This window comes from Balaenoptera acutorostrata, chromosome 1, assembly GCF_949987535.1.
Source record: "Balaenoptera acutorostrata chromosome 1, mBalAcu1.1, whole genome shotgun sequence".
Lineage (NCBI taxonomy): Eukaryota > Metazoa > Chordata > Mammalia > Artiodactyla > Balaenopteridae > Balaenoptera > Balaenoptera acutorostrata.
Genome location: NC_080064.1, coordinates 107,186,640 through 107,206,323, shown reverse-complemented (window position 1 = coordinate 107,206,323; position 19,684 = coordinate 107,186,640). Strand labels below are relative to the sequence as shown.

The following is a 19,684-nucleotide window of genomic DNA, read 5'->3' as shown; positions in this document are numbered from 1 at the left end:
ACACGGCATCTGCTCAGAGAAGCATTCTCTAGCCACTCTATCTCAAATGGTCCCATACATGTTCCTTTCTATTATTTCCCTCATATCGCTTATGACAATCTGTAATTATATTATTTGTTGTCTGAATCCCAGGAGGAATTAATTACATAGGGTCAGGGACTTTGTTGATTTTGTTCCCTATTCATCCCCACTGCTTGCCCTGGCTTAGAGAAGGTACCCATATAGCTGATGAATGAAAAAATGAGTGAATCCTCCCAACAACCCTACAGGATAACTACTCTTCTACTCCTCAATTTACAGATGAGGTGACTGAGGCTGAGAGAAATTAAGGAACTTGTTCAAAATCAGAGCCAGTAAGTGGTAGATCCAGAATGTAAACTCAAGGAAGTAGACTCAGAGCCACCAGGCTATGTCTTATATGCTTCATGGTAATGGCAAGTTATTTGTAAGTAAAAATTTTAAGGAAATATTTTGAGATAATTTTTTAAAAGTAGTTGTGACAAGTGAAGATGGATGACACATAGCTAGTTTAAGGTGTAATCAAGCTTCCTAAAGGAAGCAGCACCTTTTTCCTTAAGTAATATAAAACGTAAGTTATAAGCAATAAAAATTTTACTTGTGTATCTTTTTTTTTTAAATAAATTTACTTATTTATTTTATTTTTGGCTGTGTTGGGTCTTCATTGCTGTGCACGGGCTTTCTCTAGTTGTGGCAAGCGGGGGCTACTCTTTGCTAAGGTGCGCAGGCTTCTCATTGTGGTGGCTTCTCTTGTTGCGGAGCATGGGCTCTAGGTGCGCGGGCTTCAGTAGTTGTGGCATGAGGGCTCAGTAGTTGTGGCGCACGGGCTTAGTTGCTCCGCGGCATGTGGGATCTTCCTGGATCAGAGCTCGAACCTGTGTCCCCTGCATTGGCAAATGGATTCTTAACCACTGCACCACCAGGGAAGTCCTACTTGTGTATCTTCTAATTCCATCAATGCTTATAGAATCACTGTGTGGGCTTATGATGGTTTATAACTATACAAAGGTACTTGATGATTCTGGGCTACTGTGGCATATTAGGAGGAAATGCTTCTCCTCATATTTCCTTCCTTTTTGAAGGAGCTCAGTTACTGTAACTCCTGACCTCTCTCCACCCCTTTACTCACTCAACCCTAGGCAGGCCAAAGGGACTTAACAGTAGACAGGGGAAGAATAAACCAAGCAAGTTTGACTTAGTTCCACCTTTCCTCTTCTTGGGAGACAGCTGCCTGTAGGAAGCCACTGCTCTCCAAAGGCAAGCTCTTCCCCACCATGCAGAATGGTCTGCTGAGGCCCAGCGTTGCCTGTCTGGGCAGATAAGTCTACCTAATTCTGGGGATTGGCCAGCAGGCCCACTTAGTTCTTGCATTACATTCTCTATGTAAGACTTTATCAGTAATACAGTTGATAAAGTACCAAACTATCTGCCACTATTTTGTTTCATTTCTCATTTTGTTCAGATCTTGGGTATGGAAAAAGGGGTGCTCTTTATTAGGCCCTCGTCAGAGACCTCTGCCATTTTATATCGAGGTAGTTGCACCATTGAAGAAACATGAAAACATGAAGAAAAAACATTATTGCAGCATGCTAAAGGTCTGCAGTCAGATAGACATGGGTCTTAAATCTTGGCATAATCTCCTGAACAAGGCAATTTAAACTGAGCTTCAGATTCTTCAATTGTAAAATGGGAATAATATCTACTTTTCAGGGTTATGTGAGAATAGAGAAAATGTATTAAAGTGTGTGGCACATAGCAGGCAATCAGTGAATGATAACTATTATTACCACCACTACTATTATCTCAAGGGAGTAGGGGGAATGTTGAAAAATCTGGGAAAATCCATATGGCTTTGGTAAATACCTAATACGAGAGGAAATGTGATAATGAAAATACATAGCATTGAATTGAGAAGTTGTAGTTGATTAAGAACATACAGACGTAAGCAATAGAGCTAAATATAACTCACTCAAAATACCCATCTTTTTCTTTTAAATATTCTTCTTCAAAATATTTATTTATAGTCATTATAATTTTATGATCCTGAAAACAGGACAAAACCAAAAGTAACATTACTCTTAACTGAATATATGTGAGATAAATAGGAACAGCATGTGGCAACTAAATTATCTGACATGATAATGGCTAGGGCAGAACCAAAAAAGAGGAGGGGAACTAGGGGATTTTTTAAACTAGTATTTTTAAAATGCCACACAATTTCATATCCTCAAAACTTGAGTCATATAACTCTGTAAGGAGAAATATGGTAATGAAAAGAGAAATTAGAGGTACAATAAGATAATTTCATCACAAATATGAATGCAGGTTTTATATTATAGATGTAACTATGACAAAGAGGTAGAACAAAACTGAGGAGCTATGCAGACTAGCCAGCTAAACTTAATTTAGGAACCCATGACACTGACCGATCTTCTCAAATAGAGGCCATAGTAACATAAAGGCTTTCAGTTTTAGTCTATAACTCTATACTGTGGCCCTAATGCTTCTCCTACATCATAGTACAAACAACTAGCTGTATAGGGAAGAAGAAGTGGAAGGGATTCTGTAAGGCTGAGAGGCCTCTTCTAAGAAAATTGATGAAACCTCTATCGCTAGAAATAGAGCATATGAATGGGAAAAATTATCTGCTCCAGGAAATGACTTCTTAGGAAGTGTTTTTTTTTTTTTTTTTTTTTTTTTTTTTTTTTTATGATCATTTTTTTTTTTTTTTTTTTTTTTTAAAGTTTTTTTTTACTTGATTTTATTTATTTATTTATTTATTTTTGACTGTGTTGGGTCTTCGGTTCGTGCGAGGGCTTTCTCCAGTTGCGGCAAGCGGGGGCCACTCTTCATCGCGGTGCGGGGACCGCTCTTCATCGCGGTGCGCGGGCCTTTCTCTATCGCGGCCCCTCCCGTCGCGGGGCACAGGCTCCAGACGCGCAGGCTCAGCAATTGTGGCTCACGGGCCCAGCTGCTCCGTGGCATGTGGGATCTTCCCAGACCAGGGCTCGAACCCGTGTCCCCTGCATTAGCAGGCAGATTCTCAACCACTGCGCCACCAGGGAAGCCCCTTAGGAAGTGTTTTGAGTCACAAAAGACTTGAGTTTAAATCTTAGCTTTAGCATTTTATAGCCATATAACTCTTCCCCACCTCCACGTTTTAAAACAGTGTTTCAGCTTCGTCATCTATAAAATAGGGCCAATATGACTTACTTAGCAGAGCTGTAAGTAATAGTGCTAATTTAAGTATCCAGTACAGTGCACTGCATATAGCAAGTACTCAAAAAACGTGGGTCCTTCTCAAATTTCTCTTGTTCCATGTTTCTAAAACTAATTTCATGGATCTAATGTCATAATTCTAAGCAGCAATTATATAGCATTTCATTTTTTCACAAGTCCTTTGTAATTATTTTATTCCGGTTAGCAATGGGCAGAGAAAGCTGTGTTTTTTCAGCACTTAAAAAAAGTTTTAATGATCCCCATTATAAATAACAAGAGCATCTTGGTGAGAAATGTGTATATAAAGGGATTTCTATTTTTCTCCAGAAAGAAAAAAGGCTCAACTTGCATTTGGACCCAGATATTATACTTGGAGAATTTTACTCTTTTAAATATGAAGTATTTTGAAAAAAACAGGAATTAAGAAATTAGGCTTAACAAGAAAACTCACCCGACTTTCTCTTTCTTTTTTAGCCATGAGCTCAAGTTCCTCTTTGGCATTACTCAGTTCTTTTTCCAGCCCTACAACTGTATCCAAGTCTCCTAAAAATGAATACATAATGCTAGTTATAATCAGTATCAACATAATGTGATCTTTGCTGCCTTGTTTCTAAGGAATTTAAGATACAACCCAACAACAACAAAACACATATGCACAGGTTGTTCTTTGCAGCGTTATTTGTAATAGCAAAATACTGCAATCAACCTACAAGCCTATAAAAGTATGAATAAAGCATAGTATATCCACACAGTGAAGTACTATATATAGCCATAAAAAAGAATGAGGAATATCTTTATGAACTGATATGAAGTGCTATCCAAGATATTAAGTACAACAAGCTGGGCACAGAAGAATACATCTAGTGAAGTATGTATTATATTAGGAAAAGAGGAAATAAGAACATACACATACACATCACATACACACATGGGATTAATCTGCTTATTTTTGCAAAAAGGAACACAGGAAGGATACCTCAGAAATGAAACTGGTTGTCTTCAGGGGATGAGTAAAAATAGGAGAGAAAGGACAGGGAAGTAGATGGGACTTCTGAGTACACTTTTCTATATTTTTGAGCTTTGAACCACGTTAATGTTTTATTATTAACGTGTAAAGTTAGTTCCACAATGAGGAAGCAAAAGCCAAACATTGAATACTAACATAAATAAATGAAACTAAATAGCAAATTGATAAGATAACCACCCAGAAGATAATAAAAAAAATTAATCCAAATAATTTTTGAACTCAGTATTCTAACTCTACACCCTTGGTGGGAAATATTCTAAGGATAAAAAGAATTATAAAGAAATTTTAAACATTATTTAATAGATTTACTGTTGATAGTGGTATTCATGTAGCCATTCTGAAACTATTTTTGTGTACTGTGCAAATGTATAAATATAGTGATGTTACAGGTAACCAGGTTTCTCAATGTTGGGAGACGGCAGATACAAATACGAAATAACGGAAAGAAAGAACTTGTATTGTTTAACTGGAATTAGAGGAATCAGTATCAAATGGAGATATATATACACACACACACACACACACACACACACACACACACACGCTCACACATATACATATAAACATTCTTAGCTCTGTTCACTTAAAAGGGCCTAGAAGCAAATGACATACCTGTAGCTATGAACATATCTTATGTCCAGATATTAGTATATAAATGCCATTACCCACTAAAAGGAACCAGAGAGCTCCTTGAAGTAATGGATAATTTCAGGGCGGAGGTAGGCAAAGTAAAAGAAAATCACAGAACATCTTATTGTGCCAGAAAGTATGGAAGTGCTCAAAAACAGATGGGGAAATACTGAAAGGACAGAGGAACAGCTTGAAGGGGCTCCAATTGGCCAAATCCAGGACAATTTGGTTATCAAATGGAATAATGACAGAAATGGATAATAAAATGATTTTTTTTAAAAAAAGAACCCATTACTCCATACTGATATAAACAAACGGAGTAGGAAGAATAGGGAAAGGGCATCTCTTCTTTATAAAAGAATACACACTACTAAACAAAGAAGGAATTTTACAAATAGAAAAGCTCTTTTTTAAACTACCAAATAGTGAGTTCAAACAAGCTCAAATGATGCTAAAAACCACTGGGTGAATGACTGTGGGAAAGCAGAACTATCAACATCTCAAGGCATGTGCTGGCAGATCACTTATTAATTACAAAGGGGAAAATGAGCCTTTAGAGTGGAGACATCTGGCAGGTACAACCTTAACCAAACAACTAAACTTATTATCACTGAGCATAACACAAACTGATACCATGTGCTTCTGATGTGATGCACTGAGAAAGACATCATCCATGTAGTATTCTTGCCAAAGATGTTTAACTTGAATCTAACCATGAGGAAACAATCAGAGACAAATTGAGGGCCATTAGCTGGCCCAGAGTTTTAAAAAATGCCAATGTCAGAGAACAGACTTGTGGTTGTCAAGGGGGGGCGGGGGCGAGGGTTGGATTGGGAGGTTAGGGTTAGCAGATGCAAACTATTATATATAGAAGGGATAAACAACAAGGTCCCACTGTACAGCACAGGGAACTATATTCAATATCCTGTAATAATCCATAATGTAAAAGAATATGGTAAAGAATATATATATATAACAAACTGAGTCAATTTGCTGTACATCAGAAATTAACACAACATTGTAAATCAACTATACTTCAATTGAAAAAAAAAGCCAATGTCAGAAAAAGACAAAAAAGGCTAGAAAACTGTTCTAGATTAAAAGAGACTAAAGAACCATGACAAGTAGGTGCAATGCATGATCCCTGAGGGAGGAGAACAACCAGCTATCAAGAATATTCTTGGGGGCTTCCCTGGTGGCGCAGTGGTTGAGAATCTGCCTGCCAATGCAGGGGACACGGGTTCGAGCCCTGGTCTGGGAAGATCCCACATGCCACGGAGCAACTGGGCCCGTGAGCCACAATTACTGAGCCTGCGCGTCTGGAGCCTGTGCTCCGCAACAAGAGAGGCCGCGATGGTGAGAGGCCCGCGCACCGCGATGAAGAGTGGTCCCCACTTGCCGCAACTAGAGAAAGCCCTCGCACAGAAACGAAGACTCAACACAGTCATAAATAAATAAATAAATAAAGTCTATTTAAAAAAAAAAAAAAAAGAATATTCTTGGGACAATGGGAACTCTGAATATAGACTATACATTAGATACTAGGACTATATTAAAGCTAAATTTCCTGAGCGTGATAATTATATTGTAGTTATGGAAGAGAGTGCCCTTGTTCTTAGGAAGTACATAATGAAGTATTTAGGGATAAAGTGTCAATGATGTCTGTGAGTAATTTTTAAATGGTTCAGAAAAAAACCATTATAGCTGTGTGTGTGCATGCAAGAAATAATGCAAAAGTAGCAAAATGTTAACAACTGGTGAATCTTAATAAAACTGTATATGGGTATTCATTGTACTATTTTTGCCACTTTTCTATAGGCTTGAAATTTGCAAAATAAAAAATTGGGGAAAGATGCTTTTAAAAAAAGGTAAATACGGAGTAAATTAAACAAATCCAGCATCCTTTACTCTTTAACTAGCATAGTTTCCCACTAAAAAATGACTACTTGCACAACTCATCTATGAATTCCATAATATCCTACACTATAACACAAAGTTTATACATTCTTAAAATCATTAAAAAAATCGTAAGTTAATTCTCCAAGTCCACAACATTTCTTATCATAGCACTATAATCACCAAGCCACTAACCATGGTGAGCCCCTATTTTTGGAACTCACTGGATAATAGTTTCTTTGATGCTTCCCTAGATCCCAACCTTTTGGTCTGTGAAAGTCAGAGACTCCAAGGCACCCATTTGAGTTTTGCTCAGTTGTTTTTAGGGAGTTCAAGGCCTACAACCATCCCTTGGATGGAGGGGAGCTTGGCACTGCCTACCCCTGCCAACACTGTAATGTGGGTTATGCCAATTTACAGTGAGCAGCCTCAGCCTGCTTAAGATACCCAGGAGACAGCCTCAGCCCCGTGGTCCTGCTGTGCAGGTCTGAAACACTGCCTCCCGCATTCCTGAATCCCTGCAAAGCTAACTGAAAAAGAGAATTAGGATGCAGTTTCTCTGAGCCAAATCATGTAGTCAGAGCAATACTTTTAATTCAAAATAAGGCAAGGGCAGTTCTCCCTAGAAGACACATGTCTTCAGACTTTCGGTGGAATCCAAACTTATTTTTTCCATTATGGTAGGAAGAGAGAGTCTTGGCCAAACCTATTAACAGAGAGCTACAGGAAGGAAAAACAGAGGTTCCTAAATGAAATGAAATTTGATACTTACCTAACGCAGACCTGGGTATGCTAGTATCCCCTTTGTCAGTCAGTGAAGTGCTATCATCTCTGGAGGGTATAGGCACTGAACCCTAAAAATTGGAAGAGTCAGGGGATTTAGGAAGATACAGGAACCATGATCACAATGAAAAGGACTTGGAACATTCTCGCACAACTTGATATTAAAATTATCATACTTATGCCTCAGATATAAAAAGAAAATGCAGTTGGCATAAACATCTATACAAGTCTATGGTTCTTACTTGATCAGTTTGCTCTCCAAGATGGGGACTGACGGAGGTAACTTCAGCTGGTTGGTTAGAGATGAGTGCCTGGGACATCATGAAATCTTTCCCTCCTAAATACTGGCGCAGGGCCTGTAATTCTGAATTGCTTTCCATTAGGGCCTGTACCATCTTTTCTGCAGCAGCCTAGTAAGGAAATCACACATAACATTAGAGAGATATTCTAATAAAAAAAAAATTTGTGTTCTGATGTCATTGTTAAAAGCCAACCATTTAAGAAAAGCCAGTGGGGCCCTAAGAAATAGTTTCCTTGCTTTTATTTTATAGGAAAAACCATAGTCAATGAGTGGAAAGAAAGTCTCTCATAGGCACAATATTGGAAAAATGGAATATAACACATCTATTACAGATAAAATAATCTAAACTTGTTCCGCTAGAACTATCAGGCTAAGGTATTAATATTCTGGTTTGAATTGGGTAACATATGTCTTTCTTTACTCACGTGCCTTTGGCCTGAGTGGTCTTTGCCCAAACATTTGTTTGGTACACTCCCTTAAGGTCTTTGCCAAATGTCAACTTTATCAGATTGGCCTAGTCTGCGTTTCCTATCTAAAACAGCAATCTCATCTCTACTCCCAATTCCCCCGTCATGCTAAATTTTTTTTTACAATGCACTTACCAGTAATCAATATATCTATGTATTGTCTCTCTCTCTCTCTCCCCCTGCCCCCCCGCCCTGCCCCAACTGGATGTAAGTTTTCTAAGGGCAAGTACTATGTTTTGTTCAGTGCTGAATCCCAAGCACCCAGAACAATGTCTGGCACATAGTAGGCACTCAATTCATAGGTACTCGAGACCTATTTATTGAATGAATCAATTACACAGAAAACGTTTTTATCAGACCACATGATCAGGAGAATCTGAACCTCAAAATCACCAAACCCAGTTTATCTCATTTCAAATCCCACAGTTTTCTAAGACACCTGATGGTACAATAAGGAAAAAATTTAGAATGTTTTTTTGTGACCATTACCACAAAGAAAGTCTGCATTTAATCGGAAAATCTAGAAATAATAAACTAAGACTAAAAGAGGGTATAAGATGATGAACATATTAGCTATATTATAGCATCGACTATCTCTGGGAGAATTACTACTATTTTAAATAAGAAGCTGAGCTCTTGTCATGACTTCTAAGGGAAATAAAAGAATAACCTTCCAGTTTTAGTACGTAAAATTCAGACTCTTTAGGGACTTGTACATAACCGTCTTAGAGGTAACAGTACATTATTAATTTGCCTTAATAAAAATCTCTGTGAAATTATGGGAAGAAACAGAGTGAATGATACACAAGATATCTTGTGCCGTATATACGGTCTATCTGGCTTGGTACTCTTTTTCTAGCAGCGCTGTTTTTAGCACTTCTCCTCCAAGTGTGGTTCAGGGCCCAGCAGCATCACCATCGTCTGGAAGTTTGTAAGAAATGCAAATTCTTGAGGCTACGTTTTTAAGGGATTTTTCTGCATATAAAATTCGAGAAGCAGATCTAGAAGCATACAGTCATCACACTTTTTCTTGAGTTGAAAATCTTTTGTAATTTCAGGCATCTCCTAGATTCCATTATTTTACTACCAGCGGTATATTAAGTGTTATAAGGCTAATTCTTTCAAATTACAAAGGGGTGAAAAAGAAAACTCAAAGACTTGTTAGCCTCTTGCCAAAGACTTAAATAATTCACAATGATTTTGTTAGGTCTACTCTAGAAGCAATTTCCGCAGCACATGGCAGCATGTTTCTAACAAAATGTGTATTTACTTCAGTGGGCCTAAGAATTGGATGAGTGGAATATAAACATCCCATAATATAAGGAAGCATTAGAGAATATTATTGTCAAATAACATAGGTAAATGATAAGAATCTAGTTCCCTCTGAGAACTGACTAGGGAGAATTCTGAGTGACCGGTCCCTGAAATGCAGCACAAGTCAACTATACTAGACTTTCTCTAGCCTTTAGGAGAAAGATACGTGAAAATGAGGGTAAGTTAAGAATTTACTTTTGAAATATTTGTGTACCATTATTTTGAAATTACTATATGCCATATTACTATGAGATTGTTTATTCTCATCATGGCCTTTGAAAAAACACAATCTTTTTTTTCTCTCTTAAAATAACCAGATTTTACATGAATTAAGAGAAAATATGTAAAGTATAAGTTTTCCCATACCCTGGCTAGAAACAAAATATCACTCAAGTCTTGATAATTTAGAATCAAAATCAAAACACTCCAGAACCCTATATTCCTTTCTGTCAAAAGTATCAGAACGTTAAGGAAAAGAAAATATACATAATGAATTTAATGAGTGGGGACATGTATTATTTAGGTACCCTCCAAATGCAAAGTGTTCTGGAAATATTTCATATTCTGATGACTGATGTAAAACTGCAGTCTAGTTAATAGGCTGAAGGAAAAGAACTAACAGAATGGACTGTAAAATGACATAAATTTTACACGTTATAAAGTTCTAATGCTTCCTATAGTGCGGACTATAAACGCACTAAGTGATACTCTTCTGCACTGGGCATTAGTCCTTACTTGGCTCTCCTGCTCCCTGCTGCTCATGGACTGAAGCAGGCCCTGAATCTCCATTTCATATTCCACCGCTTGTTTGTTTCGATCACTTAGAAGGTCCTGCAGCATCCTTTCCTTTCGCTGTAGACGCTGGCACAGCTCCTCAGCTATCTCACTCTGTCCTGGTCCAAGTTTGCAGAGCAATGTTGCACTAAGATCCTAATACAGGAGAGACAGTGTAAGTTTTGGAGGAAAGAATTCCATCTACTGTATATCAAAGGGCTTAAAAGAATCTATCGTAGAAGAGAGAGCAAGTATGATGTTTTATTCATTTTTGTTCCTGCAGATCCAGCATAGGCCGGGCATATAAAAGACTGTCAATACATGCTCAGTGAATGAACACTAACAATAGAGAAAAAAATACTTAGAATGGCAACTTACATATTGTTTTCTAAAATAAGTCCTTTCCCTATAATGCTCAGGGCACATAATAATGTTAGGTGTGGATAAATGGGCACTTGGTTCATTTATCTCATTTATCTACTCCCGTTTGACTTTATAGGGGGAACACGAAATGATAAGCTGAAAAAAATAACAAGCACTGTATCTATTAGCACGGTGATACAGCTCCTAGTTCTACACTGGAGGTAATACATGGGGGTTAAAACTGTGGAGCCAGATCGCCTGGGGTGCACACTGGCTCTGCCGCTTATTAGTTACGTCACTTTGGACAAGGTGCTTCACTTCAGAAGTCTGTTTCCTTGTCTGTAAAAGAGGAATAATAGTATGTACCTCATAGATTTGTGAGGATTCAAGGAATTGACATCCATTAAGCTCTTAAAAACATGCCTGACGCAGCATGAGCACCATAACAAAGTTTAGCTATTGTACTGTAGGTACATTTTTTAGATCTCATTAATTCTCACATAACTTCTTTGAGAAAGATAATTGTCCCCTTGAGTTTATAGGTATAGGAAAAAAAAGTCCCAGTGAAAGCCAGTGACCTGCCCAGAGACAGGATGGAATTAAAGACTTGGGTCACCGGACTCTCAGACCTCAAGAGTCCTAATGCAAGACTGAGATTATGTCATCACTAAACCAACTGCCCTTAAGTTAACTAAATTCTTGCCTCCACTTCTTTGTTCCTGTCATGCAGAGATGTCTGTAGCTGCTGAATGATACTTTCTTGCTCCTTCTGCCAATGGCTAAATTTTGTTTCCATTTCTTCTCTCAGCCATTGGAGGTTTTGACAGCTGGCAGACAACTGTTCCACTTCCAGGCCTTTGGCCCTCAGGAGACTCTCCATACACTACAGTCACAAAGAAAGCAGCCGTTATGTCAAAGGGCCACCCTACACTCCTCAGCATAAACAGGAAACTTGATCCACCTTTACATTATCTCCTAAGTTATCTATCAATTTCTTTTGCAAAAGGAAAAATCGTAGTATCTAATCTAACAATGCTAGTCTATTTTTTGTTTTTAGAAACTCTCATCTAGTTTGTAGAGAGATAAATATAATGTAGGTGTTAAATGAAGTACTTTGGAGGAAGTGAAGAACTTCAAGAAGTGTCAGATGGTTAGATATTTAAGCTCTAAAATAAATATACAAAAATAGCCCAGAGTAAATATTAATAAGAGAAACAAGTGTTCTGATTGTGGCTGTACATGGACATGTACATAATATTAATGAGAAAAATACAATATAATAGCTGCATCTGAGCAATGTTTATATAAAAGTATATAAATATTAGCAAGGATTAGAAATAAATTAGAACTATGTATAAAAATCCATATTCACTGCCCTCTCCTACAAAGTTCACAGTAGAAGTGCTAAAACTTCTCACTCCCTTATGTATAATGACAGAGCTAATGACTGCTATTTTTGTTTGCTTTTGTATTTTTTTTTTTTTAATAAAGCAAATATCCTGGTTTTCAGAAAATGATGGAAGGGGTGATGTTTCAGGTTTAGAATCCAAGTGGGAGAGGGATACGTTTCAGGTTTAGAATCCAAGTGGGAGAGGGATACCAAGTCATGACAGATTTTGCTCTTACCTGCATGGTAGCTTCATTGGAGGAGAGGATACCACGCAATCTCTCTAAGTCATGATCTCGCTCTCTCACGGCAAGACAAAGTTGACGCAGTTCTTTTTCTTTTTCTTCTAGACTGGAGAACTTTTCGTCTATAGCCCGCTGCAAGCAAAGTCAGCATCCCAAAGCTCCGCAAGAGTCACTATTCTGATCACTCTTATTCAGTAAGATTCCAAATATAAAGGAATGGACAACCAACTCCCAAAAGCAGCAAATTAAGTAAATACATTTCTAAAGTCCCCCTGTGGATGAAATAATCCACAACATCATGAGCAAAATTATGGTACATACCTCTAGAGCAACATCTCTATCTTGTATTCTTTGCCGAAGTTTCTCAAGCAACATTTCATTTGCTTCAAGGGTTTTGTCCGAGTTATTTCGATACTGCAGGAGTTCCCGAAATTCCTAATGAGACCAGAAAATATTTTCCTTTATTCATTTATTCAGTATTAACTGAATTTCCACACTTTGTCAAGGAATTTGTTAGTGATTCGGGATAAAAAACAAAATGTGATCACTCTCAAGGGGAACACAGTTTAGCAGAGATGACAGACATACAAATGTCAACTATTCTGCATCACATAGACGCAGGTGTATACATATACGCATGTAGCAAGCTACTAGGGGAACACGGGCTGCATTGCCTAACTCTGCCTGAAGGTGTCACTAAAGTTCTCACAAAAGAGGTTACATTTGCTCTGAGCCTTAAAGGACTCGGAGTTTCCCAAGAGGCTGTGGGGTATCTCTAGCAGAGAAAAAACCTGGCACAACATATGTATACCATGAAAAAATCATATGCTCAGCGAAATACAAGGGATCCAGTGTGACTAAAGCTTAGAGTAGGTGGTAGAACTGATCAGTCTCTTCTTTAGTGCTCCATTTTTTCCTATAACTTTCATTTTATCATCTATGTAACTCTGGAAATTTCTATACAGAGGTCTTCAGTGGGAGCAGTGGACATATCTTCTCTTCATCTTCCTCATACCTAGCCTAGTATCTAACTCACAGAGGTGCTTAATAACTATTTGCTGAATATTTATTGCTTAAGTGTTTCGGGTCTATATTTCTTGTTTCCTACACTTGCTGGTTAGCATCTTGGTTCACGGATTGTACTTTCTATTTCTTCTGAATCCTCCTGATTCCCACCTCTTAATGTTCTACGTGTAGCAGGTACTCAACACAGGTGGACTAATGTTTTGAGATGACACGAACATAAATTCCCGGGCTCTAGGAACCCAGTTTTACTTGAAATCCTTCTGTGGACTCACCTGAAGCAGCTGCTCTTTGTGACTCAGACTGTGGTTGAGGTGCTGAAGGTGTTGCTCTTGGGTGTGAATCTCATTGCATTTTTCAGCCTCCAGGGTATGAAGCTGTTGGCCCTTACTCTGCAATTCTCCTTGCAGCTGCTGCAAGGCTTTTCGCAATTCCTGAATTAAATAGATTCCCTTTTCAAACGATCTAAACTTTTCACATGGTCATTAGATATGGAGGCCTTAAAACTTTCAAAGCACAGAGAACAAAAAATAAAGTAGCAAAAAGTGCCATTCTTAAAATTACTATAGAGATACTACTACACGTGAGTCAAATATGATGTGGGAAATCATGGGAACCGTGGACGGGGGTAGGATGTAACTTTGATATTATAGTTCCATACTTATTTTTGGCTTAAAAATGATACATCTATATAAGTACTAAGTGGGACTCTGTTCTACCATAAACCTGGATCCTTTACTTTACAGTAAGCTCAAGGATACAACATTCCTACCTATCCTTTTAAATCTTAAAAAAAAAAAAAAAAGATGGCATTTGCTCTAAGCTAACAAGATAAAGAAACCATTTAAGAATTATGTGTTTTATTTAAAAAAACATACATGACTAATTGTGCACGCCATTCCTCTGACTTGGTTGTTCTTCCCACTTTTCTGTCTTGCTGACTCTTACCCACCCTTCAAGAATAATCTCAGATATCTCCTCCTTTGTGAAGCTTTCCCTGATTCCCTTCCCCGGCCCCTTGTATATATTCCTACAGGACCCCTATATGCCTCTTCTACAGTATTTACCACATTGAAATACTGTTTACGTGACTGTCTTTCATACTATATTACAAGTAACTTAAGAGGAAAGAGCCTGTGATATTCACCCCTGTATTTCCAGAACACAGCCCAATACCTGGCACATGGTATAAGGGCAACAAATGTTGAGCTGAATTACTTAGATTACGTTAAGTGACTCAAGGGTTCAACACAAGCTATCCTTATAAAAAGTTATTACCAGGGCAAAGTCTGCATTTACACAGTGCCACAAAATGATTCATGATTTACTTGGTTATGTTTCCAAGAAGCCTCTTTCTGCTGTTCTCTCTCCTGTGCTGCAGCCTCTACAAATTGCACACGTCGCCTGGCATCAGCCAGCTGCCGTTCTTTTTGTCGTACCACCCTCTGGAGCTTCTGTATTTCAAGTTGGCTGCAGAGTAAAGCGCTCTGAAGATCAAGCAGAGCCACCTGTTGCTGAGCTGGCGAAGTCCCCTCTGAGTTCTGAAAAGAGAGTGAAAATCATCATCACAAGGAGGGCAAGCACTGAGCAGCCGAGAAGAACAACAAGTTCAAGACTGTGGCTGAGAGCGGCACATCCTCAAGTGATGCCTCCTGTCCCAGGTGACCCTCACATACACGAAGCTGTCCAAGCTGACTCTGGTGCAGCATTTCTCGAAGCTTTACCATTGTGTCGTTTTGACCTTCGATCACCTGGTACAGCTCCTCGGTCTGAAAACAAAGACAGGGAGTACCCAAAATGTTAGCAAGCTACATATAAATTCCGTTATCTCGCCTGTACAGGGTTTAGTAGCAGGACTATTCCAAAATTCCAATTTAGATGACACCACAGTTTCCCTAGGCTAAGATGTTAGTCTGACAATATCCGATTCAACAAATTATAGAATACTTGTCTACTTCGATGGGAAAAAATTGTTTCCTCATGGGTCCTTGACTGCCAAACATTTTACCTCATTTTCCCTGCTTTTCAGAGTTTCCTTGAGGTTTTGAATTGTACCATCTTGCTTCTGAGACGACTCCTGAGCGGACTTTAGTTCACAGCTCATTTCATTCAGTTTTTCTTGAAGAATCTGAATTCAGCAAAGAAAAACAGTTTGGTAGGTCAATGATTTCTTTTAACCTCAAATGCAACCATGAAGTCCTTCCTCAAATCTAGGTTTAAAGGATTTCTTAGGGAATATTACCTTATTAATTTTTCCCCACATAGCATAACCATTAAAGTCCTAAGTCAATCAGCAAGAGAAAGTAGCAGGAAATGTGAAATACTTCTTTTAATACTCAGTTGCTTCAATTCTCATGCACTGTGCTTTCTCTATGATGGCAGCCATACTGGGGGTACTTGTCCACGTGAGTCACTGTGGATCTTTTACACAAAGACCAAGGAGCTTCTGCTATCTACTACAGGACAGGACACAACAAGGGTACACAAAGCCAGGAGCACAGCATCCCAAATTGTGGGAATTTTCTTCTAAGCAGATGTTAAAATCCATGGGCTATAAAGGGGTAAGAAGTTAAACCAAAATCAAAAGCATGAACCTCCTGTCTCAGTGCCTTATACAGTTGAAAACTGCACTCAAGTTTTAATTTCAGACCTAAAAGGCACCAGAAATTCCGATCTGTGCAGAACAGGCTAAAATCTTGATGAGAGATACAGGAAAGAACTACACTTCTAAGAATATATTCCACAGAGCACCAGGCATACACAGTACCCATCTCCCAGGTCCTACTCAGAGAGGTTAACGCAGACCCAGCTAGAGCCAGTCACATTCTCAAGAAACCCTGTGATCTCCAATACCTTGTTGGTGGCCTCTGTTTGCTGGATTTTTTCCTGGAGTTCTGTCAAATGGGAATCAGATACAGTCTGCTGAGTTGTACCGGTCTCACCTGAATTCAGCTTTGGTTGTCTGAGTAACTCTTCGGTCGTGGGCTAGGAAGAAGCAGCGAGACGATTAAGTTAAGTGTAGCCAACAATAAAGTTTAATTTTATCTTCAAATGTCTTTGGCATCTTTTGCCAGAGACTTAGAAAACCAGCGTTACTGAATGGATTATCAGTAATTCCTGAAGCCAGTCCTGTTCCGTATTCTGAGTACTGATTCACTTCCTCTCTAGCTCCCCTCCCCACCTTTCCCTATGAACCTACACAAACACTATTCAGTTAAAGCAAGTAATTCAGAGATTAAAAAGAAGAGAGGATTTTTTTAAATGCTTATGATGACCAAATATTTGCTTTATCCTATTTTCAATCAGGGAATTCAAAAGGTCAAACTCACACCATCCCTTAGGGAGAAAAAGTTATAGTTCAACTATCTTTCTTACAACATGCCTATTCACATTATTGGAAAAATGGGTAGATTTCAAATATGGACCATACATTAGATAATAGTATTTAATCAATACTAAATTTCCTAACTTTGGTAATTGTACTGTAGTTATGTAAGAGATGTCCTTGTCTTTAGGAAATACATGTTTATTGAGAGTAAAGATGCATAATATCTGCAACTAATTCTCAGATAATTCAGGAATAAAAAAAAATGTGTCTATAAACAGTGAGAGTGATAAAGCAAATGTAGCAACATATAGCAACTGGTGAATCTGTGAGTTCTTTGTACTTCTCTTATGACTTCTCTAACTTTGAAATTATTTCAAAATAAAAAGTCACAAAAATTAAAATAAATTTTAAAATCCATAGGGTCTGGGAAGGAGGTATGTTTTATAGGAATATCGATTCACCAAAAAGATTCAGGAAAAAAAAAACTATTTATATTTGGGATGATCAGACTAAGATAAACTTACTGAAATGTACCTAATATTCATTATGAGCTAAGATACAAAAATAAAACTTTAGCAATTCACTGTGGCATTAAATTCCATCTCTTCTCTCCCTGCCTATCCCCCCTCCCTTTCTCCTGCACTCCAATTAGGGAAAATACAAATCCATTAGGAAGAGAAAAAAGACAGCTATTCATTTTTTCTTTACTTCACATGTTCAAACTCTGATTACCACCTTCTAGGCAGCGGGGTTTCAGCTTACCTTAAACCCCTTCCTGACAGCAACTGACTGGAAGTATAAAGATTTCAGAAGAAAAATCTTTTCTATTCTTCCAGGACTGTTCATCATTTTTTAAAACATCTATGAAGTGCCCCTAATATGCAAAGCACTGTGGGAGTTGGAGTGGGGAGCTACATGATAAAAGAACAAGGAAATACACAAAATATAAGCTAGTGACAAGCCCTATGCTATAAAATAGGAAAGCATGACAAAGTTGTGAAGTTACTTTAAAGTGGTTGATGAGTGGAAGGTCTCTATCAGGCAGCATTTAAATGAAGATCTACATGATAAAGAACCAGCTCTGCAAAATCGAGAGAAGAATAATCCAGGCAGAGGATCAACTAATGGAAAAGACCTCGGGGAGATATGCCCCTGGGAAAGAGAAAAGTCTACGTGGTTAGAGGCGCACTTTCCAAGAGAAATATAATGTGAGCCACATATGTAATTTAAAATTTTCCAGTATCTTCATTGACTAAAGTAAAAATAAACTTAATTTTAAGAAAACATTTTGTTTGACCCAATATATTATACCTAAAATATTATCATAAACATGTATTCAATATAAAAATTATCAAGATACTTTGAATTCTTTCCATAATGTCTTTAAAATTAAGGTTATACTTCACACTCACAGCATATCTCATTTTGGACTAGCCACATTTCAAGTGCTCAATAGCCACACAGGGCTAGTGGTTGCCTTTCTGGAAAGCACAGGGCTAGAGCATACTGGCCCTGAGCAAAGTGGATGGTAATACACGATGAGATGGAAAGGCAGGCAGGGGCCAGATCTGGTGTACAGAACCTACATCGGAGGTAATGAAGCTGGATTTCATTCTCATTGAAATGAGAATGGACTGCAGGGTTTTTAACAGAAAAGTAATCAATCATATTTAAATTTTAAATAGCTGCTCTGTGATGAATAGATTGTTGGAGAGCACCGGTAGGAATGGGAAGACCAGCTAGGAGGCTGCTGCAGTACTGCAGGGGAAAGATAATAGTGGCTTGGATTATAGTGGTAGTAACGGAGGGAGAGAGAAATGGATAGATTTGGATATGTTTTGAAGGTAGAGTCAACAGGACTGGATGGTGAGACAGGGAGAAAGAGAAAAGTAGCAAGGATAATGACTCCTAGAAAAAACTGAGATATTTGTTGTTGTGGGTATAACAGGGAGCCTTGCCCTGAAGCGATGTGAATTATGTCACACCATGGGAGAGGTAACTATTTTAATAGATATTTACAACAATTCTAACGGATAAATAATTTTATCATTTATTTAACGATAAAACATTCTCTACCAAACTTGCCTTCTTACTTCCTCGGTGTAAAACAAATTTCCAACAACATCTATTACAAGGTATTTTTCAAATTTAAACTCCAACAAGCAGAATTAAATAGCTTCAAGTTTTAAATGGTCATATTTAATCACTTTAAACCAAAGAATCTTAGAGCTGTGAAGGACACTTTATAAATTAGCCATCTGGTCCAATCCTATCTTACATTTGAGGAAATGGAGACTTAGACAGATAAGTAATTTGTCCAAAGTTACACTGGAAATCAGGAAAAGGATCCAATTAAACCAAATGCAGTTAAGTTGGTAACTTCCTTTTCATCTTTATAAACCCATTGCCTACCATAATGCCTGGAATATTGTAGGGACCAAAAGTTTTTGTTTAATAAAGTGAACAGAACAATAAAAACAAAAGTAAATTAACAAAAATAGGCCTGTCTCCTAATTCCCAGGCCATTGCTCTAATCTCTCAGTGGCTCTCTTAGAAAAAAGACCAGATAAATAGATAAAAAGGTAGATGTTTAATTTAGGTATTTCAACATCAACTTTAAATCCAAAGGATGCCACAGAAAAGTACATAATGAGTCTGGATCTCATCTGAACCCATCTCAGCACAAATCATCACAGGGAACCCCTAATTTGGTAAATGTAAGTTATTGACCTAAAGGCTAGAAGATGTTTGTTTCTTCTTTATTCATAATATTTTATTATTTTAAATCTTAGAAAAAAAATGTCCTTTCAGATAAGTCTGCCAAAAGAGTACCTAGCAAAGTCCCACTGAGTAAACAGCTCGTAATGAATTCTTGTGAAATATCAAGTACATAAACCAACCACTCCTAT

At 37.9% G+C, this 19,684-nt stretch overlaps 1 protein-coding gene across 24 annotated transcripts in view; it reads right to left on the bottom strand.

Moving 5' to 3' along the window:
• Positions 1–19,684, bottom strand: part of PDE4DIP (phosphodiesterase 4D interacting protein) — a 214,041-nt gene that overhangs the window by 67,730 nt on the left and 126,627 nt on the right. For all 24 annotated transcript variants that reach the window (XR_449910.2, XM_057553413.1, XM_057553435.1 and 21 more), the window contains 12 exons: positions 16,301–16,432; positions 15,456–15,575; positions 15,124–15,216; positions 14,776–14,988; positions 13,723–13,881; positions 12,746–12,859; positions 12,419–12,556; positions 11,496–11,675; positions 10,391–10,585; positions 7,816–7,983; positions 7,563–7,644; positions 3,689–3,780 (listed from right to left, as the gene is read on the bottom strand). Coding sequence is in view for 23 of the 24 variants with exons in the window: in XM_057553413.1 (XP_057409396.1) it covers positions 3,689–3,780; positions 7,563–7,644; positions 7,816–7,983; positions 10,391–10,585; positions 11,496–11,675; positions 12,419–12,556; positions 12,746–12,859; positions 13,723–13,881; positions 14,776–14,988; positions 15,124–15,216; positions 15,456–15,575; positions 16,301–16,432 (1,686 nt within the window). In the remaining variant the exon portion in view is untranslated. The remainder of the gene's footprint in view (positions 1–3,688; positions 3,781–7,562; positions 7,645–7,815; positions 7,984–10,390; positions 10,586–11,495; positions 11,676–12,418; positions 12,557–12,745; positions 12,860–13,722; positions 13,882–14,775; positions 14,989–15,123; positions 15,217–15,455; positions 15,576–16,300; positions 16,433–19,684) is intronic.